The 27,730-nt window shown below is 34.5% G+C and overlaps 1 protein-coding gene across 1 annotated transcript; it reads left to right on the top strand.

Moving 5' to 3' along the window:
* On the top strand, positions 1-23,985 carry LOC108547841 (triokinase/FMN cyclase). The gene is made up of 10 exons (XM_017900527.1): positions 1-171; positions 292-361; positions 5,523-5,633; positions 6,451-6,539; positions 9,390-9,606; positions 12,446-12,691; positions 18,093-18,482; positions 19,707-19,960; positions 22,672-22,799; positions 23,796-23,985. Exons 1-10 carry the CDS (start codon positions 55-57, stop codon positions 23,914-23,916), a joined length of 1,743 nt encoding a protein of 580 aa, XP_017756016.1. The 5' UTR covers positions 1-54; the 3' UTR covers positions 23,917-23,985.
* The last annotated feature ends 3,745 nt before the right edge of the window (positions 23,986-27,730 follow it).

The raw sequence follows: 27,730 nt of genomic DNA, 5'->3' as shown, positions 1-27,730 counted from the left end.
CGCTTTCGTGAACGCTTGCCTCGGTGTGTACTCACGACAGCTTTATTCAAAACCATGAAAAGTTTGGTTAACTCGATTAACGATGCCGTCACGGAAACTCTGTTTGGTTTATCGTTTGCATTTCCGCAATTGGAATACCAAGCGACTCATAGAGTCATTCTCATGCCAAAGGTACGAACATAACCTTAACGTTCAACAACAATGACGCGATGCAGATAACATTTGTTTACATGCGTTGCTTATACGACGTATATTTGATCTTGTACTCACGAACGATGCAATCTATTTTAGCTCGAGGATCGAAAACATAAGGTATCTCTGATATGCGGTGGCGGAAGTGGACACGAACCATTTGCTGCAGGTAAATTCTTGACGTATTTATCACTAGAGTTACCGACCTGAACAGTGTACCTAAATATAGCATATACAGATAGTGACTTAACTCTTATAACGTTTTCTTTGTACACACACAATCCAACAATTCAATAAAAATGATTAGACGATGATGAATATTTGACAATGATGATGAATAATAAAATAATTTACTTGTGGTACAGGTAACCCTCTTATAACACGATACATAGGTTCCTAGAAAATACCGTGTTGTGTGAAACCGTGTTATATGAGATCTAGAACCAGTACAAAAAGAGAGTTTACCTTTCGAAAACTTACTATAAACCAATTCTTTTTTTAACCCTTTGCACTCGGCGACTTTTTCTTCACAGAAGAATTAGTAATTCGAAAACTTTCTGCCATAAAGTCAACGATATTTTTAAAACGGCAAACAAGAATTCGTATGCAAATTAAGACAAATTAAAATTATTTACATTAAAATTATTTTGCTTCGATATTCCACACGTTGGGTAATTGTGAATTTGATTGTGAATATTAATTAACATCCATCTTTAGAATCTGATTAAATGGCGACTGAGAGGCACCTCTCGAGTGCAAAAGGTTAATTCTACATAAACAACTTAATTTTTATTTAAAATATAAACGTATGTACAACATAAAAACAAAAAAAGATAAAAATATTATTTTAATTTAAGGCAACATTAATTTAATAAATTTCTTCGTCGTCATTGTATATGCAGAAATACAGTGTTGTACAAAAGTTTTTACAATTTTCTTATCTTATTATCGTTCCATGTTAGAGCGAAACCGTGTTGTGGGAGGGTTCCCGCAAATTATGAATCGTGTTTATAGCGAAACTGTGTTATAGGATGCCGTGTTGTAACAGGGCTACCTGGATTCTCAATGTATGAATTAAAAAATTTTATTCTTTATTTTCGATTTTAATGACTTAATTTTGTTCAAACTGAAGCGGTTTCAATCAAGCCTCTTATAACGTGGTGTTTTTATAACACGATTTCCATATAATGATAATTGGTACGGTTCTCCTATAACACGGTTTCCTTATAACGCGTTTTTCGTACAAGAACAATCCAACAACTCAAATGGCTTGAAAAATTTATCTATGGCAGCACTTACTAGATGTGTTAACCCTTTGCACTCGAGTGGTAACTCTCGTTGTCAGTCACCGTTTGTTTCAATATCTGAAAACCTGAGTAACGAGCATGAGACATTACTAGATTAGAAATAGTTCCACATGAAATATTGAAATGAAATACACGTAATTTTCTCTTTTTATTTTAACATAAATGGTATCACTGAGATAAGAAAAATATAAGAAAAACTTCGAATTGTTATATCTTTATAACGAGGAAATTTTCCAGTGCACAGGGATAATAATTTGAACAACCAATTGCATTTCCTACCGCGTTAAACGTGGAATTGGTGCTGTTCATTTTAATCATCTTACCATTATTCGATACCTTTCCTAATCCTTTGGACTCGAAGACTTTTTCGTAGTAAACAGCAATTCGAAGCTTTTCTTAGATTTTCATAAGCTCGCTGATACTCCTTATGTCAAAATAAAAAAAGAAAATCGTGCATTTGCGTGAGAAATGAACGAATAGAATTATTTTATTTCGATATTTCGCGCGTAGTTGCTAATATAACTATCATCATTCATTATTTGAGTCATAGCATTGAAGCAAACGGTGACTGAGAGTCACCCCTCTCGAGTGCAAAGAGTTAAATTAATGAAACAATTGTGGTACCTTCAATGAGTAAATCACGTGATAAGAATTTCTGAATTCTGAACAAATTGAAGCAGTTTCATAAGAGTGTTTGAGAATAAAACATTTGTTTCAGAAATGAATATACATAAGAAGAAATAGGGAATAACATTGATGGATGAGGGAACTTATGATAGAAAAGATTTTAATAAAAGCTTTGATGACGCATTCTAATTTAAAAATAAAGAATGTGCATAAATTTTGAATTTGATTAAAAGATATACAGAAATTATATAATATCAAATGAAAATGTTTCTTGAGAATTTTCAATCTTTTTAAGGAAATAATATTTACAAATATTGCATTATAAAGTAATATATAGATTTAAATAGTTTTAGGAATATATATTTTCAATATATGAAATACTTTAAAAATTACACTCATTACCATAGCGAGATTAACACTAATATGCTCAATATAAAATTCATCCTAATACGATGATTATTATATTTTTATTCTGTAATAACTTAAGTTATATTTATTTAAGAAAATTTAAAAAATTCAATATTTATTATTTGCAGTATATCTATCAAAAATATAAAATTTGAGTTTAATTCCATATTTATTAAAACGTAAAAAAAGAAAATATTTACAATATGCAGTTTTGATAAGTATCGCATTTTACGTTTATTAGAAATTAGTATCCACATAATAATTTAACAATATTTAAATGATTGACAGTAACGAAAATAACTTGCAAAAGTAGGTTTAATTACCAAACACATTCTGATTAATAATTATGATAACCTTAAAATATCATTAATACCGATGAGGACGTTATTTAAAAATTACACGACATAATCTAATCATGATATAAGTTAGTAAATCATGATAAAGCTACGAAAAGTTAATAAAAAATTTAATATAAAATTATCGACGTAAGAAACAAGATTAAATGACTGTTCACGTAACAAAAGATCAGGCAGATTCATTTTAGGTGAAGCATAGTATATTGAAGAAAATTACTTCAGAATGATGACGTCATAAAGCTAAATAAGGGACGTTCTCTTTTTTAATTTAGTATTGTTTTATATAGATTATAATATTCAATTATTCAATTATAATATTCAAGTATCACTAATTTTTGAGCGCGTCAAACTACCCTACTCCCTTAACCTGTTAGCTGTGATTGACGAGTATACTCGTCATGGAGAAGTGGCAGGATTTTGTGTCATGACGAGTATACTCGTCATGGAGAAGTGGCAGGATTTTGTGTCATGACGAGTATACTCGTCATGTATAAAAAGTAGTGATCATTGGCTATTTAAATTGTAATTTTTGTGAAAAATGAAACATATTCTCAAATTTCAAGATGTTAAGAATATTTTGAGGCCAGGCCGGATTCAAACAAACGAATAAAAAATATGAATAATTTGAGATGGACTCATGCGTTCCCGTATGCACCGGCTGAAACAGCTTATCAGTTCGCATAACGAATTTATTTATGTGCGATGATAACGTCAGATGTCAGCGTAAAAGGGGCAAAAGCAAAAGCTGGAAAGCTGATTTATGATAGGGTTTCTTCAGGGATAGTCCGCCACGGGACAAATGCGTGACGCTGACCAGGCGCTGGGCCCATTGATGGCTGCTGGCCCGAAGTTACCTAGCTATTCTTTGACGGTTACTAAAATTCATAAATATCCATAAAAACTAAGCAATAAGAGAATAGATGTTAACCAAATAAGTAAATGTTAGTAATAAACTTGTCAATTTTATAAAATAAACTCGTCTTTTTAATCCAGTATTTTAACAGCGACACTTACTCCGTGATTGACGAGTATACTCGTCATTCGCTCGATTTTAACGACACATATAGGTACGCGCTCTCAAAAGGGGGTACCACAGCTAACTAGTTAAGCAGTATTGAACTTCTGTGCTCTATGATTAATCATACCCTTATGCCATTTGAATGAGTTGAGCTCAACTGTAAACTCTGCATAGTACATGGTCAATAAAAATATATTTTATTCTAAACTAATAAAAACTTAATATCCCGCTTCATTCAAATAAAAATTAAACTCCAGGGAATAGTATTGATCTTCAAAATCTGTTGTATTTTAGATAATTAGCGCAAATATTCTGTTTAATTGAAAAACAGAATTCTTGCTGACTAAGTTTACAAGGTGTACTGTACATACGAGGTATCATGTATGATACATGGTGTCCCATTTGTTAGAGTTTTTAATAATAATTTCGTCGGTATTTTTTCTAAGCAAATATAAGATTTAAATGCTTTATTAAAAATATAAAAATATGAAATAGAGAGTAAACGATACGTACATATATCGGGTGTCTCAAAATTCACGCAAGAAGTAATTTTGATGGATTTGATAAGTTTTTAATTAAAAATTGTAAATATTGGTCAACAATGAAGAAGCGTCGTTCTTTCGTGTAGCACTCTATTTTTAACCCTTTTCACTTGAGAGGTGACCCTCAGTTACCATTTCATCAAATTTGGAAGATCGATATTAATTAATATATCAAATTTAATGTAATGTAACAGTATGCGAAGTATCGAAGTCAAATAATTCTACAATTCTATTATTATACAATTCTTTATTTACTGTTCAAAAAAGTATCGTCAGTTTTTTAGTAGACTTCTTTGAATTTCTACTCTTCTCTAGCCAAAAAATCGTCGAGTGCAAAAGGTTAATAACCCTGAATTGTCAGCTATCACGCTGCCTTTTTTTCGTTTGAAACACTTTACCCCATAGATGGCGCAATATTCAAATCTTGCGTGAATTTTGAGATACTGTATATTCGCGTTTTGAGAAATTTAGACGCATTTATCGACTGAATTCTGATATTGCATTATTAAACTTATTGCAAATTAAATTTCATCTGTTCTATTATCCTCATAAGTAAATAAATAAATAAATAAATAAATAACTGTTTAATACAATATTTGTGATCTTCGTGTTACAACAAATTTTTATTTTTCCTTTTCTATCTGGAGAACACACTAGCGAAGTTCATGTAAGACATTTATGCATGATAACACAGCCAACCGATCGGGGAGATCTCCCCATTTTAAAGTAAGCCAGTGCCCTACCGATCGGGGAAATGGGAGATTTCCCATTTTGACTTTAGCAACGCGTTTCTCGTTTTCGGTTATTACTTACACTACCTCCATTTGGAGTTGTTCGCAATTACTGACGAACTGCTTCTATAAAGCACAACATATAGTAAAATTCACCAATTTTTAAGGCCCCTTATTCGGGTTCCCCAAGCGCGGTGGAAACGGTATAGTTTGCTCTGGGGCGTGCGGTCGGCTAAGTGTTAAAATATAAAAAGTAAATATATTTACTTTTATTCTATGTAGTATTAAATATAATATAAACATAATTATTGACCAATGAAATTGTTTTAAACTTTCTTTAGGTTATGTTGGAAATGGCATGTTAGCTGCATCTGTAGCAGGCTCGATATACGCTGCACCTCCATCGGAACACATTACTTACGCTATCGACCGTGTCTCCCAACACGATAAAAGTAAGTTGAACAACCAAAATATCATTGAACTTTAAACAAAACAATATACAAGGTGTCCTAGCGAAGGTAGTACAACCGGGAAAGGTGTGATTATACATGCAGATACGAATCGAAAAGAAGAATAAAATTTGTTCATTCGAAGTTTTGTTTTCGAGAAAATCGACTTTGAATATTCACCGAGTACATGTGCACTTAGCTGTGGCTTAAATGTATGGACATCGATACATCAGCATAGGTAATACAACCGAGGATGGGGTGATTTTACATGAAAAAACAATTCGAAAATTAAAAGAAAAATCGAGGAGGGGGAAATTCTACGTGAAGAAACAAATCGAAAATAAAGAATAAAATTTTTTGATTCGAAGCTTCAATTTTCGAAATTCGAACGTCGATTTTCTCGTCAACGAAGCTTCGAATGAAAAATTTTTATTCTTTATTTTCGATATGTCTTTTCATCTAGAATCACTCCCTTCTCGGTTGTATTACCATTGCTGGGACACTGTGTATATCGAATCGAATTATTTGTCCAATATTAACTTATCAGTTAATAGTTGCACTAAATTACGTAATGTACATCTCTGCTGCGTCTTATCTCTCTCTGAACATTTCAAATGACTGTTTCGAAACTCGGAACACTTGCAGTTCTAGGTCTTTATTACGATACAAGTTCGTATTATCAGTTGAACCATCTATACATACGAATTATGAATTTATACATTCGAACCGAATCATGAAGATAGCAATTATTGTCTAATAATAAGTTACTGACATTTGCTTTTCATTAATAGTATAGCCAATATTGAACATATTTTTTCAGCTGGTATATTGATGGTCGTCCCGAATTATACTGGAGACTGTCTTAATTTTGGAATTGCAATTGAAAAGGCGAGACAAAGAGGTCTGAAGGTAAGTTTGAAGGAAAGCAAATTTACGATTTAAGTTATTCCTTCTTTAATATATATATAAATATAAATATAAATATAATAGAATATTATATAAATACAGGGTGTCCCAAAAAAATGTATACACACTTTGCGAGATTATAAAAAGAGTATATATTTTACGGTTTAATTAAAACGTCTTTGCACTTCCAGTATATTTTCACACTTATGATAGCACTTTAAAATATATTTACGTTTTTCAAACTGTGTATACGTTTTTTGGGGACACCCTGTATAATATAATATAATAGTGAAACGACTTTCGTTAACAATTTGTGATATTTCGCTACAAGATTTTTGCATTTTATACAAATTTAGTATTATTTCTCTTTCTTCACTTGTCGTTTCTTTCGCATTTCTTGACATTATTACTTTTTCTTAATTTGCCTGTTGCTAAAGGACTGAACTTTAGGATAATTGTTCTTAAAAATAACAATCGGGGTGTCGCCTAACTAGATTTTAAAATGACGATTGGAAATTTTTGAAACAAATGCGGTTATACTACATTTAGCATCGTGTGCCATTACTTTTGTCCACCCATAAAATGTTCGATAAATACATTTTTGTTATTGTTTCGTGAATCAATGTATTTATTTTATTGCTCCTACTATGTAATAAAACTAGAATAGATAATAAATGAATATGTCAAAAAGTTTTACCTTCAAATCAATTTGTTTAGTAGTTATAAGCACTTGAACCACAAAAACCATGCTGTGCCAATACTTTTGTCCAGCACTGTAGATACACGGTTAATATGTATAGGGATAGTTATATGCCGGTTATTGCAATGGAGAAATAATAATATATTGCAATTAATTACAAATTTATTTATATATTTCGTTATTCGTTATTAAAAGTAATTACCTTTTTGCACTCAAGAGGCGATCTTCAGTCATCATTTAATGTAATAATGTGAGAGGTATTGGTATTAAATAATTCTACGTGTTAATTATTATATGATTTTCTATTTATTGTTCTAAAAAATATCTTCGGCTTTATGGCTGAAAATCTTCGAATTTCTATTCTTCTGCAGCGAAAAAATCGCCGAGTGCGAAAGGTTACATTTGGTTTACGTTACAACGTAATGCTTTGAAGACTTATGTTAGTATAGAATTATTATGAGGTAAGAAAGTTAGATTGTACTATTGGAAAATAAAAATCTTCTACTGCTATATAATAACTTTTATTTATCACGATTTAAAGCGCAAATAAAAATTATATCAGAATATCATGAATCCTATCGAACATGTCTGGAACGAATTGGAAAAAAGGATTCGAAAACATCGTATAACATGCAAAACAGACTCGAAGAATATTCTTTTACAAGAATGGAATAAAATCGAGCCGGATTTTACAAAAAAGTTAATTGATTCAATTCCCAAACGATTAAACGAAGTTCTTAAAAGAAAAGGAAGGTCAACTAAATATTAATATTTATTTTCAAGTCATTTTTAAACGTTTTTATTCGAGTGTGCCAATACTTTTGTCCACCCATAAAATATTCGATAAATACATTTTTGTTATTGTTTCGTGAATCAATGTATTTATTTTATTACTTCTACTATGTAATAAAACTAGAATAGATAATAAATGAATATGTCAAAAAGTTTTACCTTCAAATCAATTTGTTTAGTAGTTATAAGCACTTGAACTATAAAAACCTTGCTGTGGCAATACTTTTGTCCAGCACTGTAGATACACGGTTAATATGTATAGGGATAGTTATATGCCGGTTATTGTAATGGAGAAATAATAATATATTGCAATTAATTACAAATTTATTTATATATTTCGTTATTAGTTATTAAAAGTAATTACCCTTTTGTACTCAAGAGGCGATCTTTAGTCATCATTTAATGTAATAATGTGAGAGGTATTGGTATTAAATAATTCTACGTGTTAATTATTATATGACTTTCTATTTATTGTTCTAAAAAATATCTTCGGCTTTATGGCAGAAAATCTTCGAATTTCTATTCTCCTGTAGCCAAAAAATCGCCGAGTGTAAAAGGTTACATTTGGTTTACGTAACAACGTAATGCTTTGAAGACTTATATTAGTATAGAATTATTATGAGGTAAGAAAGTTAGATTATGTTAGTATAGAATTATTATGAGGTAAGAAAGTTAGATTGTACTATTGGAAAATTAAAATCTTCTACTTCTATATAATAACTTTTATTTACCACGATTTAAAGCGCAAATAAAAATTATATAAGAATAGTTATTAAATAATTTGCCAAACCTCGTTAATACATCTCCAAATCATCAAATTTAAATTTTATGAAAATAAATTATAAAATTGTTGCATATACATCGTATTGCTAATAAATATGTTTATAAGATAATTCGATATAGAAAATTATTTTAAAAAACAATAAAATCAATGCCAACAAAAATTTGTTCGAATAATCAAAATGTAATGCTTTGTGAAATATTAATTATGACAAAATTATTACATTTTGACGTATTTTATATCCCATTAAACCAATGTAAGAAGTTATTACATGTTGCCTTTCATAAATGTAAATAACTTCTTCCTCTTCTATAAAGTTTTATTCACTCAAAGTTTTTATATTATCTTTTATTTTGTAATCTTATTTTAATTAATAATTATCGCATTTCTATTAACTCTCTATCCATACTAATAATTTTGTAAGCTTGCTACATGTACATAATGTCAAAAGCTCTAAATTAAGTATATTTTAGTTAAAAATTACCAATGGCTAGTGCTTAAAAGCTCCTGTGTTATTTTATTTACTACGTATATTTCGCATATATTTTTAAATTATACCTTATTTCGTTGCAAATTGTAGATTACGGAAGTGATAGTGAATGAAGATTGTAGTATACCAAACGAGGAGTTAGGTGTCACTGGTAAGCGTGGTCTAACCGGAATGCTATTTGTTATTAAAATAGCTGGTGCATTAGCAGAACAGGGATTACCACTTGAAGAGATCTCCAAGGCTGCGCAAGACGTTTTGCAAAATGTAGCTACTTACGCGGTTGGATTGACAGCTTGTACAATACCAGGTCAGTACCTTCCACCAAGGCTTTCAAAACGCTGTCTGTAAAAATCGATATCTGTTGACCGTCATGATTTAGGTACATATTGAAAACTAATATCTCCAGAACGTAACTTGGAAAACGAATTCCTGTTAAGATTAAATAAACTTTACACAATTTTCTAAGTTACCAAGTACCTTTATTATATTTACAATATACACGTGTTCCTAAGACTGGGCACAGAGCGACTGACTTGATGCGTCGGGCAGTGCCTCGCAAAAACAAAAGAAGTAACACTATTAGCTCTAACACTCGTCAATAGATGGCGTCGTTGTCTTGAAATTATTATATTTCCTACAATTCCTCACAGTACTTTCTGCAACTACTGTTCACTCTCTCCATTCATTCCCAAGGACCAAGGCCCCGTGACTCGCGGACTCCTAAGACTCCCCAATTGACGCCTGAACTGACCATGATAAAAGATTCTAAATTCTCGGACGAAAAATTTGATTCTTTCCAACTCTGGCTGTCCCGCGCCCTTGGCATCCTTACTTAACCCTTTCGCTATGGGCGGACTCCGCTGCAGTACTCCCGCAAAAGGAGCCGTCGCGACGAAACTGTGCACGGTGCACGAGACTGATCGTCAGAGGCATTTGGTTTGCTGAGTATTGAGGTCCGTAATAAACAAATAATGCAAAACAAAATACTCACGCTGCATGTCCAGAGTGAGATACTTGATGTGCAATAACTGCAGATGCTCGTTGTATGTACAGTATGTGGACATACGATATTTTACATATAGTCGCCCGTAGTACCTCAGTGGCAACTGATGGAGAGCGACTATAGTCGCCCTTAGTAACGAAAGGGTTAACTTGCGCTACGATTTAACTTTCGGTTGTCGTGCCGCGCTCTACTATATAACATGCAGTAAGGCCTTATATTGACGCCGCACCGCATCTGCAAGCTAACTATTAGCCGACGTGACGGACACGTCGTTTTTGTTTCTGCGACAAATGCCTATCGACGTGGTATACACATAAGACAAAAGCATCTCGACGTGCGTGGCACGTCTTTATAGCGCAAATGGTTAAAGCTAAAAACTATCTCTTTTCATACACATGCTTTCCTTTTCAATCGTTCGACATTGTCATAGACAACCTGACAAAGGATTTGGCGCTGTCGTTTGTTCTTTCACGTCGAATGCCCTAGTCGGACTCGTTGCCGTCGTTCCTATCTATCTTAGCTACCCCTTGACTTTCAAGAAGTCGCCCAAACGTTTCCATACACTCCCTTAGAAGACTTGTGCATACCTAAGCCTCCTCGACACACCCTCCGGTTATTATACCACCACTGGAAAGAGAGATATCCACCATTTATACGACACCTTCACCAATCACGATCACATCGGAAAATATAAAACACTTGAAGCTACACGAGAACAGTCAGTCGTGCTAAAATATCGCATAAAATCACCACAGAACTTGTAGCCTCACTTCTTTGCAAATGAAAAAATCAATTTGCGTTTGTAAAAGAACACAGAGCTCGTCCGAATTATTTATCCTGATTTCTCGGACGAAACAACTACACCTTCACCAAAAACACCTTATATTCCTTTTGCAGTCACTGTCGCATTATTACCAATTTGATACTTCTATAACATTATATGACAAATGTCCTGTTTTGACTCCTTCATTTTAATTACGTGTAGGATATGGATATCAGGTTTAGGATAGATACCACTCTAAATATCCTGTCTCCAAAGGAGAGGTTTATTAACACTAAAACTACCGATCTTTAATGGGTACCTAACTATAACGTGCACAGATTATAGTAATTTCAGCGATACGATGAATATGGGTCAATATATCGATTACATTTCTTTCTTAACCCCTTGACTACGGCAGATTTTGATACGCAACGGCCGTACCATATGGCAGGAATTGAGTTACGATGTGCGCCATTTTTGTGAAAACGAGCGCTCTCCGTGTCAAAAAGCTAAACTACGCCGAGCGCCTATAGACACCCTCCGTGTCACAAACGCAAAATTTCTAAGCGCCTATAGGTGCCCACAGTAGCCAAAGGGTTAATATGAGTTGATACCAATTTTATTCTTAAAGCAGGTGTATATGTTTGGTGATTGCAAAAAGGAAAATTCTGGGACCAGTCATTTTGACTGGGTCGGTAGTTCTAGTGTTAAGTGCAATAGTTAACTACATGTACTCGAATGGAGCGCTTGTTACGAACTGACTTCATTGCTCTGAGCTGATTTGTGGTTCCATATGATGGTCTGCTGGTGTCCTATGGTGCTGCCCTGTTGATATCCTCGTGGTCATCGTTGCTATTGATAGGGTAGCAGGTAAAAGGAGGACAGGAATAGGAAGGGATGCGTTTCGTCCCGGGCCTGCTAGTGCACTCATCAGTAAGGCTTTCTCCTAGCAGGCCCTGCCTTAGACTGGGATACTTACTTGTATTAGAACTGGTCAAGCAATTTGTTGTCTTCAAATGATTTTTGTTGATCAATTCAGAGTTACATATATCATGAAGGAGAGATTTAATGATATAAAAATATTGATTTATTTCGCTTTTTTACTTGTATCCTTGTCATTTTTAGATTCTGTTTCTTCATCATACAAATATTTTTCACTTACTTTCGTTATCAACTGTTCTAAATAATTACCAATCGAGGAAGAAAATGATTATTTTATTTGATTGCAAAATAACCTCTATTCTTGCTTAGGTGAATCTTGATTAAAATTTGAAATTTTTCTAATTTTATTGATAAATAAATCGACTAATATCCTGACCAATACAAAGACAAAAACCAAGTTTCAAAAGTAACAAAATAACTGTATTTAAAATATTTTAGGTCAGCCCCCCATGTTCGAGCTAGCAGAAGACGAAATCGAAGTTGGAATGGGAATTCATGGGGAGGCTGGATATGGAAAAATGAAATTGAAATCCTCGAGCGAAACAATTTCATTCATGCTGGAACACATATGCAAGGCCTTGTCTTTGAAAAGTGGAGATTCAGTTGCAGTTATTGTTAACAATTTTGGAGCATTGAGCCAGTTGGAACAAGGAATTGCTGTTCACGACGTGGTCAAGCAACTCCGTGAGTAAAAATCAAGATCACTGTGCATGTGTTTGTCTTAAACTATTATTTATTAACAGAAACATATTTATCGATGGGATTTAAATATCTGTGATTCTGTTGGATGACCAACAATTTATTATATATGTTTATAAAAATGGCTTAAAGTTACGTTAAATATTCGAACTATTAAACAGAATTTAATACTGGTAAATTGGTAGCAAGTGGTGGATAATGAACTAAGTTGAATTCAAAGTTGATCAAGAATTTTTTCCATTTTATCGCATGATTAAATACTTGCAGTTAGAATCTGTAGACAGTATCACATAGAACAAATTTTGTGCAGGAATTTATTGCCATTTATGTAGGATCGCGTTTGGGTGGATTGTCTAAAATAGCGTTGTTTGCTTCGTAATAGAATACAATAAGCTGATACAAAGAATATTGGCTAAGAGAGATTCGCTCGACTTGGGCACGCTCGACTTGGACTTCTTACTGACATACTGGCACACTCTTAGAGACTAGCTTAAAAACTCTTAACACGTTGAGTGCGGCGCCGATTTTGTTATACTTTCCGCTCAGGCGGCAGCGCGAGTGTGCACTTGAATCATTTGCACAATGATTGCACAAAAATCATTTGAAGACAACAATACCGAGCGCTCAAGTATACTGAAGAGCATGAGCAGAAGATTACTTTGTTTCACTTTGTCGTTTGGACTGTGAGAATGGTACAGCCAATGCACAAATATACAAATTATAAACAGAAGATAATGGAGTGGGGAATGCCGGAGAGGCAAGAAGGCGATCACCAAGAGACGATCAATCAGGAAAAACCACGGAAGTGTAAAGATTTACTTTAGCAGAGGGAATTAAATTTTTACAATATATTAATTGTCATTGATAATTTAACCCTTGACAATGCCAGTCTTACGCACCGATGTTGTTAAAACGAAAAGTTCGCTGTCAGTCCTTAGAATCCACGTCGTCCAAACGAAAAGTTTACTGTCAGTCCCTAGGACAGACATCGCCTGAACGGAAAATTCACTGTCAGTCTCCAGGGACTGACGTAGCACTCAACGTGTTAAAGACTGTTAGAGATTCCTGGAGACTGAATCGCCCGCGCCCTTGCACCCTTATTTAAACCTTACACTCTATCCTCTTTCATACTCATGCTCTCTGCCTCACTCACGCTTTTCTCACGCACTCTTCACAGCCTTGTCCTCAGTAGGTCACGTAGCCTAAACACTCAGAGACGTATTCCTATTCCAGAGACGTAAACATGTAATGGTTTTTACGGTATTTTAATACAATTTCACGCGTAGGCAATATAAAGTTTTCATTAACGACCATACGACGAAGAAAGCACTTGTTCTCGTCCGATCACCACAGTTAAGCTTCGTTGGGCGCAGATAGTACTTTAGATGGGTGGGTGCCACTTGGGAACTCCGCGTGTTGTTGGCATCATATTTTTTGCACTCTTCTCTTGCTTCTTCGTCAATTTCTCATATTCAATTCTGTAATTAGATCCATGTACACCTGCCAAATATCGAAATTTTATTATATTATAACCTATATTTTGGTTATTACGTTATAGCAAATACTACAACGTAGGTACATTGTCTGTGTAGCTACACCTTACAGATGACGAAAATTATTAACGGAATGAAGGAATAGTGAGTCTCGACCTAATTTTCTTCTGATTTAGCTGGCCTGTCCTCCAACTTCTTTCTCAACTGTTTAAACGTAACTACGATGTCTCGTTCGATTTCCCCAATTTATACCTGCGCTTTAATTTTCAGGCTTGTTTATTACCCTGGGTCGCGTGAGCGGTAACCTCTTGGCGACACCACGCGGTCGCTATCACTGTCAAGTTAGATATACAGTGCAATATATGTAGGGATAATTTTAATTGGCATTCAAGAATCAGAGATGTTATTTAATTATAAAATATATATTTATTACGCGCTAAATGAGAATAAGGGTAAAATACAACTAAAAGATTAAACTAATAACTGATTTATTATTACATGACCACCCGTCAGTCTCTCGTACTTTCTTCGATTCTTGTTTTAAAACTGAGAACTGACTCTGACACTGATTGAGCTGCTAACGCACTGCACATACACTGGCTCGCTCGGGCCCTTGCAACCTTATTTAAAGCTAACAGTCTTTCCTGTCTTGAGGAATTGGAAACTGTCAAGGAAGTTGCCTTTTGTATTGCTTTCACACGTCAGTGGCGTCATTTATAAATAGATGTCCGTTTGTCGCTTCGGTGGGTCTGCCGCACGTGGATGCAATCTGTCGGATTTGGTGATTGTAAATGTTTTGTAAAATTTGATATAATGCTTAATCTGGTGAAAGGTTAGTGAGGCACATCGTTATTGTCATCGCAGCATAAAAAAATAATGTCTTTAGAATTTTCAAAAATAAAAGTATTAAAATAAGAGTTTATGCTATAAAACGCAGGTTAACCAAGTGCTAAATCTATAAATATGTTATATTATGATCTCTAGTACAAAACACAAATGTCAATCAAAATAGCACAGCCATTAGAATTTCAGGAAATGTTGGAATGTAGGATTAGTAGCGAGGGGGCTAGCGAGTTTGATCAAATACCACGTTGTCACTGGACTAGACTATGTTTAATACTAAACCTACTGTGGCTTGAAAGGCCGTTTTTTTTTTGTTTTCATTCCAAATTCCGCGTTCAACGTTATCGTCTTAGTCCCTTGTCTTCTCGATTTTTCTGCTAATATACGTGTAATCGATCTTTCAATGTTTCTCTTTATATTATTTCTTAAGATTTTATTGCTTTTTCATACACTGGACATTTAGCCGTGGTAGGTTTAGTGTTAATATACATATATACAAAATTGCAAACACTCGAACGTCTTCCGCGTGCACGCCTATTTTTCGGCTTAAAACGTCTCGCCTCGATTATGTTCCAAGACGCTAATCGGCTAACACACTATCACTGACTTCTACGGCTCTGTTTCGATGGCTTTCCAACTATTTTACGACTAATCTACACTCACTCGCCTGCGTCCTTCCGCCCTTCTAACTTCTCTTTCCCGTCGCGCATTTGACCCTCAGTAGGTTAGTTTCCATTTTTACAATTACGACTCCTAAGACAAAAAATATCCTACGATAACGATATTTCTTCAACCATATCTGGGAAGAGCAATACACTAATTATGGATAATTAATATGCGAGTACACGTTTCTATACTTTAGTACATCAACACAAAACCAACGTATTTGGAACTGTTTGAAACAATAGACGTGAAATGCCCCATATAAAAGAAAACATGCTACTGGTCAATTAACATGTTACTGACAATGAGATGGCGTGACAACAAGGATGTTTGGATGTTATCTTCTGCACATGCAACTAGGTTGATCGAACATGGGTGTTGTAGTCAGAGTTCATATGAAAGTTCATCATTATATGAGTTCAATAATTGTAAAATAACTATGATATATAAAATTCTCTTTTCAATACTTTTATTGCTCAAGGAAGATATATCTATCTTTGAGAGATTCTCTAGAGCAACTGACTGACTCGAGAGAGTCAAGAGAGTATGTGATGCAGTTTGCCTAAACCATCAATTCTTATTTGTTATACTAGTACAACGATTGTTGCCTTCATATATGACAATGGATTCTGATATATTCATTTGGATATTGATTGCTAAAGACTTCAATCATAGTGCTTCTTCAACTGCCTCAAATAGAAGCATATATTCAGCTTCAGTATTCGACACTGCTACTGAATTTTGCCTTTTCGCTGGTATCATTACCACCCTAATCTGAATTGACATACCTGTAAAAATGTTATTATATTCATTTCTTGTATAAGTCATCTTAATATCTTTATAACATTTTAAGTATCTTAAAACTGTTTTAAAACAAGTCCATGGTTCTTTATTTCTCTTACTTGTATACTAACTAAAAATGCTAGTAGCTACACATAAATCAGGTTGCGTACATACCATTATATATATTAAACATTCAATAACATTTCAGTATAGTGCATTATATTCTTCATCTAAATTCAGGGTGCCAAAATTTAATTTACTTTCCAGAGGAATATTTACCAGATTGCAAATTAAATTTCTTCAAAACTTCTTAATATAACTGCTTTGATCTAGAGTTATTTTTTCTCTAATTCTTTCAACCCTAAGTCAGGAACAATTTAATTTCTTTCAAATCAACCATTGAAAATTTCTTCATTAAATAGTCTTTGAAACTATTCATGGTTTCTACATATAATTCTATATATTATCTACATAGAGTGAGAGCTCTCTCACTCTCTTATTAACTCATGCTTACTCTATGACGATCCTCACGTAACTGTTTAATTCTGGCACATTCTTCTAAACATTTTTTATTAACATTCATACTAGATTCCACTCGCACCTATTATATTTATATCATAGCAAATAACTTGCATTTATTCTACCTCAATACCATTCACACATATAAAACCAACACTCGCACTCTCATAAAACCAATATTCACAGTATTAGCACTGTTGAGTCATAAGTAATTGCCGGTTCAGATAGTGGATTATAAACTTTTTAGCGAATTCCAAGTAACCTACAGTTCGTTTTTGGCGTTGTGCCTACCTTATTTTAGAGGGTTCAACGGTTCAGAAATAGCAGTTGCAAGTTCAGATTGTGGATTTGGTAAGGTCGAGTAATGGCACGAATGTAGATATGTATGTTTTTAGAAATGCGAGTAGAAGATCTAGAATGCGTGGTGTTGTGCAGTTGCTATGGATCAGAGTTGATAGGTTATAAGAAAGTTCAGTTTATTAAAAGAAGCGTGAGAGTGAACAATTACGTTATAAGAGGTGTATAATTTCTAATTTTTTAAGCAATATACGATTGTTATACAACAAACTCACACAGATCAAGTACCGATACAATTTTTCGCTTATGCAGCGACCAAGTTCTCACCCTCGTCAATAGATGCATTCCCACTGGAAGGAGGTTCGAGGACTTTCTCGGAAGTCCTCAGTGAATCCTCGACCTCGAACTCAGAAGTTCCTCTGCTACCTAAGTATCCCAGTTTAAGGCAGAGCCTGCTAGGAAAAAGCCTTACTGACGAGTCCACTAGCTAGTTCAGTTCCTATCGTCGTACAAGAGTCTAGCGTTCGACATCAGCCGAGATTATTCTTTTGCTCGTGCTAATTGAAACGTTGTCCAATATTAATTTGGCAGGCAACATAACGAGATTTCGATACGGCCTTACAACTTGTCAGAATTCCACAAAATTCATTCGCGACTCATTCGCATACATTTTTTGGTCCTTCAAGCCGGATAGTGACCTGTGAAAGCGATACAACTCTCGTGATGCGCACTCGAATGAACTGCTAAAACCAACCAATATAACGTCTTACAAATTTCTGTTAATATAGGTAATATGAATATACAACCTCTTCGTGTATATTCGGGACCTCTGATGACATCGTTGAATAGTGCTGGAGTACATATTACGCTTCTAAAATTACCCGAAGAGCACAAAGACGTTTTCCTCAGTTGCTTGGACGCACCTACCGATGCCCCAAAATGGCCAGGTTGTTCATTTAGCGTTCCTACAGAAGGAGCGAAAGCGATTGTTCAGAACACAGTAATACGGACGGTAGAAAAGGCTGGGATAGAAATTGCCAAGGAATTACAAAACTTGTTGAAACAATGCTTGACAAGCGCCTCTGAAAATTTAATTGAGAAAGAAATGCACCTCAATGAGCTCGATAGGGGCTGTGGAGACGGTGACACAGGATCAACGCTTAAGAGATTTGCCACTATTCAATGAGCTCGATAGGGGCTGTGGAGACGGTGACACAGGATCAACGCTTAAGAGATTTGCCACGGGTATGTACATATGTTATACAATAGTATATACTGTTTGTATATTCATGTAGTACTACGTTTAGAACCGAGATAGATATTTATTTAAATATTCAGTTACATATCTTTGATATTTAATCAGATATTTGGGTGTTTTAGATATGTAATTATTGGGTTGGCAATTAAGTGATTGCGGATTTTGTCAATAGATGGCTTTTGAACATTCTTTTGTTTTGTCAGTGTGTTCAAGGCACCTAACTTATATTGTTTTCTTGTTGTTTGGGCTTCTGCCTTTAATTTAGTTGAAAAATTGTATCGATCGTTATTTAGTATCGTTTTTATCCCAATTTAAAAATGGAAGAACAAGACGCGCATTTCAGACATATTTTATTGTTTTATTTCCGAAAAGGCAAGAACGCATCACAAGCACACAGGAAGTTATGTACCGTATATGAGAATGAAGCCTTGAAAGAAAGACAGTGTCAAAATTGGTTTGCCAAATTTCATTCTGGTGATTTTTCACTGAAAAATACGCAACAATCTGGCCGTCCAGTTGAAGTTGATGAGACCCGTATCAAGGCCATTATCGATTCAGATCGTCATAGCACAACACGTGAGATTGCAGAGAAACTCAATGTATCGCATACATGCATTCGAGAAAAATTAAAACGGCTTGGTTATGTCAAGAAACTCGGTTTATGGATCCCTCATCTTAAGGAAATTCATTTCACGCAACGCATTAGCATCTGCGATTCGCTTCTGAAACGCAACGAAATTGATCGATTTCTGAAACGACTGATAACTGGCGACGAAAAGTGGATAGTTATTTAAAATCCACAATCACTTAATTGCTAACCTAATAGATATTTGGAATTAAAATGTAATTCAAACTTTCATTCTTTCATACACGATATTTGACTCGATAATTGTATATTTTCGCCAATATTTATAAATCTCTTTTGTTTTGCTGGCTCCAGTATTTCTTTTAAACATACCATCTAATTACGCCACACGTTTATTTTCAAAATGAAGTAACTTTTAATATATCTTTTTTAATTTGAGCGTAAATAAATTCTCATGATTGTATTAATTATATATTTATAATTAAACGATATTAATTTTCATGATAAAATATCGACGAATTTTAATTAATTATTTTTTTTTTTAACATTTATTTTCAGAGGTTCTGTTAAATTTAGACAAGTTTCATTTTTCGCATCCATCGTCTGTTTTTTCCGAATTAGCGCATATAGCCGAAGAAGAAATGGGTGGCAGTTCTGGAGCATTGTTATGTTTATTTTTTACTAGTATTACCACGGAATTAGTTTCGCCGCATGAGAAGGATGGCTGGCTGCATATTTGGGTTCGCGCATTTCGCAGTGGCCTGAATTGCTTAATAAAATATGGGAAAGCGAAACCAGGAGATAGATCTATGGTAAGTACTTTGCTAATATAGCCAACCCTCCAATAACGCTATCAGTTTCAATCTATCGAAAGCGTATTAACCCTTTGCATTCGAGAGGCGACTCTCAGTCACCATTTAATCAGAATCTAAAGATCGTTATTAATTAATATCTCGAATTTAAAATTGCCCAACAACGCGTGGAATGTCGAGGTAAAATAATTCTACGTCTTATTGTCCATTTTCGCTTCTTATTTCCCGTTTTGAAAATATCGTCGACTTTATGGCGGAAAGTTTTCGAATTACTATGTTTCTGTAACGAAAAGATCGCCGAGTGCAAAGGGTTAAAAGAAACCTGAAGAACAGAAATTTTTATTTTATCTTTAAGCGAAATAAACTTCCTTTTAAATTTTTAGTTTTTCGTTGCTTTATCGGACATTATAAACATCTCGAAATAAATAGACTAAAAATTATTTTTAAATGAACATTTTAATTCTGTGATAACTTCAAATTAAAAATATGCAACTAATTTAATGCTGTCCAACTGTGGTAATACGAAAATTAAACTAATCGAAAATTCCTTAATTCGCAATCAAATTAATACGTGTATGTATATTTTTGAACGAGCAACCGTCTATTGAATTAATTATAGCACGAACAAATTATACATTGCAATAAAAGTAATTAAGCATTATATGTACAACAAGAACATTCTGCAGTGCCAAGAAAAATCGTAATGTGATGGAAATTTTCGTGCTGAACGAGCTGTGTTATAAGAAAATCGTGTTATAAGAATACCATGTTGTGGTAATGGTTACATAGATTTTTAAATATATATGTATTGCCACGAGTGGAACAAGTTTCCATGGCATGGAAATATCTACTGAATTCAGGTTATTATGGTAAATGAGTATGCGTGTAATGATTGAGGTGTTGCGTGGATTGTGTAAAAATGTAGGTGAGCAGTAAATTGTTTTGCAATTTATGTAGTTAAAAAATGTTTTGAATCGCATAAATTATGTTTTTGAAGTGTTGTAAAGGTATATAAAATAAATCGAGTATTGTTTTTTTCAATTTGAAGCATCTTAAATTATGTCGAATGGACTTAGGCACCTTCAAATTTTATAAGGAATCTGGTTGTTAATTTTGAAAGTGGCCTAACTCCATTCTTGGTAAGAAAACGCATATTATTCACTTAATAATTGTCATTATTTTAATAGGAACTATAAATTTAACTCCTTCAGATAAACTTAAGCAGTATGACTCATTAGTATCCTGCACGTATATTTTGAATTGCATTGAAACACAAACCCTTAAATAAATTTAAATATAAATGGGCTTAGGCCACTTTCAAAATAAACGGCTCATATATAAGAAAATATTATATGAAATCATATAGGATATTCGTTAGGATAGATCTTAGTTATCGTTGGTCAATTTTTTTTTTCCAAAATTTGGATTGCGTGACTCCTCCAATTTGTTTTAATTTGTGAAGAAATAATTTCTACGAGTGAATTGGATAACAGGATGACGTGTGACAACGATCTTGTTTATGTAAAAAAGTTAAATTTCACTAAAAATCGAAAAATACGAATTTTATATTGTTATTTGATATTTATCTGTAATCCAGGTAACACGTGAATAATATTTTCAGCTTTGCTTCTCGAATTTACTGGATGTTTATTACTACAAATAGAATATTTTCAAGATATAAAATATTATAAGATATTAAGAGATAAAAATATTTTTTCTCGTTTTCATTGCTTGGAATATCTTCATCGTCACTTTCAATTTCTGTATCAATACTGTGTGATCAGAATATTCATGTTGTACATCCCTTATACCACGGTTGTTGCATCGCGTGGATGAGGATGAGCTCCACGCGGAGGGGGCAACGTATAGTATACTCGTAATGCCCCTTTTTCTCAGCGTGCCGAATCCCTTACGAGGCACTGAGCACTTAGGTAGCAATAAAGCGCCGATTGTGGTTGTAATTACGCTTTATTCTACGATTATGATGTGGGTGTGTGTGATTGGTGTGTGTTTGGTGTATCGTCTTCTCCATTGCCGTTTTCCGTTTCGTTTTCCGTCTTCCGTTTACCATCTTGCGTCTTCCAGTTCTAGTTCACGTCTGTCGTGTCTTGTCTGAGCTCCAAAACCGTCTTACGTCATTTGATGTGTTTTGTTTAATTTATTATCACGTCTGTCGTGTCTTGTCTGAGCTCCAAAACCGTCTTACGTCATTTGATGTGTTTTGTTTAACGTATTTGTTGCTTTAACGTATTATTGCTGTCGCAACAACGGTCATCTACGTTATGTTCGTCTTTAATCCTTATATCACTGTTTTCCACATCCAATAGATTATTATCAATACTCTCCAAATCTGTTACACATAAACTTTTCGGTATTTTTATTGACACTATACTATGATCAATAATACTATGATCAGTAGTACAGTATACATCAATTTTCATATTTACATTATTTTTCGAGAAATAAAGGTAATTTTCACTTCTTTAAATGGAATGCCATATATCTCTTTACGTCATGTGAAAGCGTGTATCGAAACGAGTTCATTCGTATACTACACATTGATCTTCAAGGTCATGTAAGATTAGATATGTAATAAATATTTTGAATATTATCTTAACATTAAAATTTTTTATTTAAATATGCAAAGATGCCTTATATACTTTAATATGAGTTTGTTATAGTGATATTTCAATAGTCCTTGTTTTTTTCAGATCGATGCACTCCATGCACTTTGTGAAACTTTTGAAAGTGTGTTGCACAAGCCGCTATCAGAAATTTGTGATGTATTAAAGAAAGCCACTTGGCAAGCATGCGAATCCACAAAAAATATGAAACCCAAGTAAGTACAGGGTAGTTTGTACATTTACTATAAGAATGTGGAAAGATCACAAAAATATTTGTTATCGTGGTTAGTTGGGGTCAAAGTTATTTCAAAATATGCATAGTGCGTTACTAAGATCACTTAATAGAAACTTGTGTAAGAATAATTAAAGAACTTACTTTATTTTTGCACACAGCTAATTTTAAGAACATTTATAGGTTTGGAAAAAAAAATATTTTTCAATTTTTAAGAATAATAATTTCTTAAATTTTATGTTTTTGTGCGTGTTCTATTTTATTTCTGATGTGTATAAATACATATTTCGCTAGGTAATTGATGTAGATAATTTTGTGCAAAATAAAATTAATTTCAAGCAAATTTATTGCTTGGGACCTATATTCATAATGAAACATTTTTATTCGATAAATGTTGAAACATATTTACTTCAAACTACCTATCAAATACTACAAAGTGTGCAAAGTTCTTTAATCCTAATAAACGCATTTCTCTATTCAGTTTGTGCCAAACAAAGTATCACAGTCTGTTGTCTTAAAGTTTAATAAAGATATAAACTTCATTTTTGCAATATTTGAGTGGTATAGTCGGTTAATGTTTTAGTACATAATAAATTATTGAAATAATTGCTGAGGACGAAGAGAGTTACAGTTTCTCAATAATAATACGTACTAACATTTACTTAAACCATTTTGTTCGTTATGCACAGTTACACAGTTATAATGAAAAATTTGTTCGAAAGAAAAACTTTAGAGAAGAAAGAATATCACGTCATTTTGTTAAACGTTTAAAATGATATATTTGAACTTCTAAGATCTTTCAAATTGAAAAGAAAATTTGTTATTTGATTCATGCCATATACTATGTAAAGAGAATACCTTAAAAATGTTATATCATACATATTTGTTAATTGAATAATGCTATATTCTTACATATAAATATATGTTTCAACAACTTGTAATAGCTTATTCAATTGATTGTTCATTTAATCTGTTACAGGGTAGGACGAGCTAGTTACGTAAAACAAGCGCAATATTTACAGAATGCAGATGCTGGTGCATATGCAGTTGCAACTTGTGTCGATGCTGTTACGGATGTAATCAAAAATGTTAAACCTTAATATTACTCATTGTATTCAAAGGAAACTGTTAGTGTAATCTATTGTAATACTTTTCTTGAAAATATAATTGACCACATTGTAACAAACTGTTACAAATATGAGCATTATAAAAGAAAACAATGCGAAGATTTTAATAGATATTATAATGCAAAAATATAATATTTATTAAATGTAATCCTAGCAAAATTGCATCCAGCAAACTTTTTGAATTATAGGACTAATTTTGATTTCTTGCAATTACTGCATTGTAGGATGCCGAAAACAGGTTTTACTTTGTCCTTAGCTTACAGAAATAATGTAGATTTATTCCTTCTTTTATCGAAAGAATATCGGACCTGCGCGAATAGTTTGAGACACCGAAAACGGGCAGAACAATATAAACAGAATAAAACGAACACTAACCTCGGAAACTAATTTAACGCAAGGCAATAACACTACAGTAACGTAAATATAATACACACAAAACACGCTCTTATTTATTCTTTTCTCTCTCTCTCTCTCTCTCTCTCTCTCTCTCTCTCTCTCTCTCTCTCTCTCTCTCTTTCCACCCCTCGATAGAAATTGCGTCACTTTCCGGATTGGAGATTTGCAAATGTAATTTCACAACTAGATCTGTATTTTGTGATACATAATGGTGCTATTTATACAATTATCATTGTGTTTATGAATATTCCACGTTTGCATCTTCTCATTGTATTTACATTGTAAGTTAGCGGTTTATTGCTGTCACATGACGAGTAACCATGTGATACACCTCTTCTAATATTCCAATTCCAATTTAACGGCGGATAATACATCGTTCTTTGTCAACGACCATACCACGAAGAAAGCACTGGTTCTCGTTCAGTTACTAAGCGAAACGAAATTGAACCCTCGATACAGAATTGTGTTTGAGAATTACAATTTCGTTCGAAATGATAGATTCAACAAGAGGGTGGCGGAACGGGCATCGTCATACGTAAGGACATTAAATTCAGGCACATTTGCCTAGACCGCAAAACGACAGACAAAAGCTTACAATCAACAGTTATAGAGACGCGGCCAAGCTGTTCATAATCTCAAGGTACGCGGCGATCAATGGGAACAAAGAGTTTATGGTAGAGTTTAAATCGCTATTCAGGCAGCTTGAATTATATAGAGCCAATAATTATTATATCCTAGCCGGTGACCTGAACGCGAAACATCACTCCTGGGGTAATGCCACAAACAATAGCAGAGGGACACAACTGAACGTGTGGGCCCTCGAAAACTGTACCCCATATCGACTCTCCATCTACAGAACTGCAGTGCCATCCTATCCGAAAAGCGGGGCCTTCGTAGACCTCTGCTTAGCGGATGGTCGCATTGCATTTCACAAGACACCCAGCCACCACACCCTAGACTCGTTGGAATATGATAGCGACCATCGAGCAGTGTTGATAGAAATATCTATACCCTCGATGGGTACGCTAGAAATAGACGAATCAGTCATCCCGGACCGATACAACTTCTATAAAGCTGACTGGACGAAATTTACAAAATACCTGATCAAGACCGACATCCCGGACGTATCAAACAACAGAAATTTAAGAATAGAAGAAATAGACGATTTCCTGGACAAACTGAACACTGACATAAACAGAGCCATAGATTGTACGATTCTTCGTGTAAAATACAGTAACACAACGGACAAATACGTTACTCCGCGCATTAAACAGTTACGCGCACAGAAAAGTCTCATACTCACGCGACTGAACAGACTCACGAGACTCGAATCGTACTCGAGCAGCAACGATACTTTAATAGCATCGCTTAAAGCTTCTCTCAAAGACACTAGATACGAGCTTAAAAAAGCATTCCATGCATCGGTGAACGCTTTCTGGAATGACAAGATTTCAAAAATATCCCCGCGTCAACATTCGAAGTTTTTTTCCGCGATCAATAGTATATTTCGACCGAAAAAAGCAAGCACCATAGGAACCTTAAAGATTCCTATGAGGTAGGCATGCCTCCTTTGGGATTCTAATGTACGATTCGACACTCGTCAGACGGACGCGCGACGAAACATCCTCGTAACGGAGACGGAAGACAAATTAAATGTTCTTGGTAGGCACTTCGAATCGGTGCATACTCAAAACTTGCACATGGGTAAAGAACAGCTTTCTCATATAATTGGACAAAAAATCGACGGACTTAAAGAGGAAATCCTGAAAGACCGACAGAACGACAAGACGGTATGCACATTCGACGAAGACAACCCAGCGGACAGCCCAAAGGACAAACGCGTACCCAAAGACTATTTTACGTCATTCACAGAACTGAAACTAACATCCAAAAAACTCAATAACAAAAGATCCTCCAGTTTCGACAACATTCCTAATATTGCTTTAAAAAACCTTCCGCTGCAATATATATTCAATTACGCGAAAATATTCAACAATTGCTTAAACAGGATGTATTTTCCTACCGCCTGAAAGGCAGCAAAATTAATAACGATAAAAAAGAAAGGCAAAGAGGGAAGTAATCCAATGGATTACCGACCGATCAGCCTCCTCGCGAATATTAGTAAGGTTTTCGAAACTGTAACAAACAAAGCCCTGACGACCTACTGCGACGTCAATGGCGTTACCCCGGAGACACAGTTCGGGTTCAGCTATAAACATGCCACGATACATGCAATCTCCAAGTTTACATCGGACATCTGCTGGGCAAGAAATGTCGACGAATGCGTAGGCGCGCTCCTCATAGACCTAGAGAAAGCCTTTGACACGGTGTGGCTGGACGGTCTCTTCTTTAAACTCATAAAGAAAGGCTTCCCATCACACTTTGTCAGGATGATCTGGGATATGCTTCACGATAAAAAGTTCATAGTAACGGAAAACAATTGCTCGTCCATGAAAACCTTCGCGATTGAGAATGGCTTGCAACAAGGCACCGTCAATTCTACCATCTTGTTTAGCATATATATAAGCGACTTACTCCGTATGTACGACCTAAATAACGACCCCGACAAATTCACGATAGCCTTCGTGGACGACCTTCTAGTTTATATAAAAGACAGCAGACCGTCAAAGTTAAAAACGCGATTGCAAGAAATTTTTGGAAGAATTCAAGATTACTTCCATACTTGGAAATTAAAAATCAATACTGAAAAATGCGGAACCATTCTATTCAGACCATACATATCACGACTCTCGTACGCGACAACGACGTACGAACGCACTCTAAACACTTTCAATTACACGACGGGAAAGACGAATGAATAAAAATAGCAAACAAAAATGTGGTTCGATACTTAGACGTACATCTAGATTACAAACTAAACTTTATAAACCATGTCCAAACGCAAATCGAGAAAGCCCAAAGAGCATTCGCCAATCACAGGCGTCTGTTTTATTCGAAATTGCTAAGCGTGAAAACAAAAATTATTTGTTATAAGACACTTGTAAGACCGATATTGACATACGGCTGTCCCGTATGGTTGAACGTAACGGCAAGTACGATAGAGAAGCTCAGGGTTTTCGAGAGAAAATGCCTCAGAGCTTGTCTAGGCAAATACCGGACTCCGGAGTCCAATTTCACTAAATTAATTAGCAACCCCAAACTTTACGAAAGCCCGAAAATAGTTAGAATAGATATGTTCATGCTCAAATTGATCCGCAATCATTGGGCGAACATTAGAAATGTAAAAAGTAACAGTCCAATAAACAGCTTCGTATACCCCAATCCACAGTACTTTGGAAAAGCCCGCCAGACGGAATACTCGCCGCCAGAAGCTTTCGTACATCTGGATGGTCAAGGGTACATACAGAATAGCGAAAATGCACCCTTGATC

Source organism: Eufriesea mexicana, unplaced genomic scaffold (assembly GCF_001483705.2).
Source record: "Eufriesea mexicana isolate 0111107269 unplaced genomic scaffold, ASM148370v2 scaffold1303, whole genome shotgun sequence".
Lineage (NCBI taxonomy): Eukaryota > Metazoa > Arthropoda > Insecta > Hymenoptera > Apidae > Eufriesea > Eufriesea mexicana.
The sequence above is the reverse complement of the archived record's forward strand: the minus strand, read 5'-3'. Positions and strand labels throughout refer to the sequence as shown.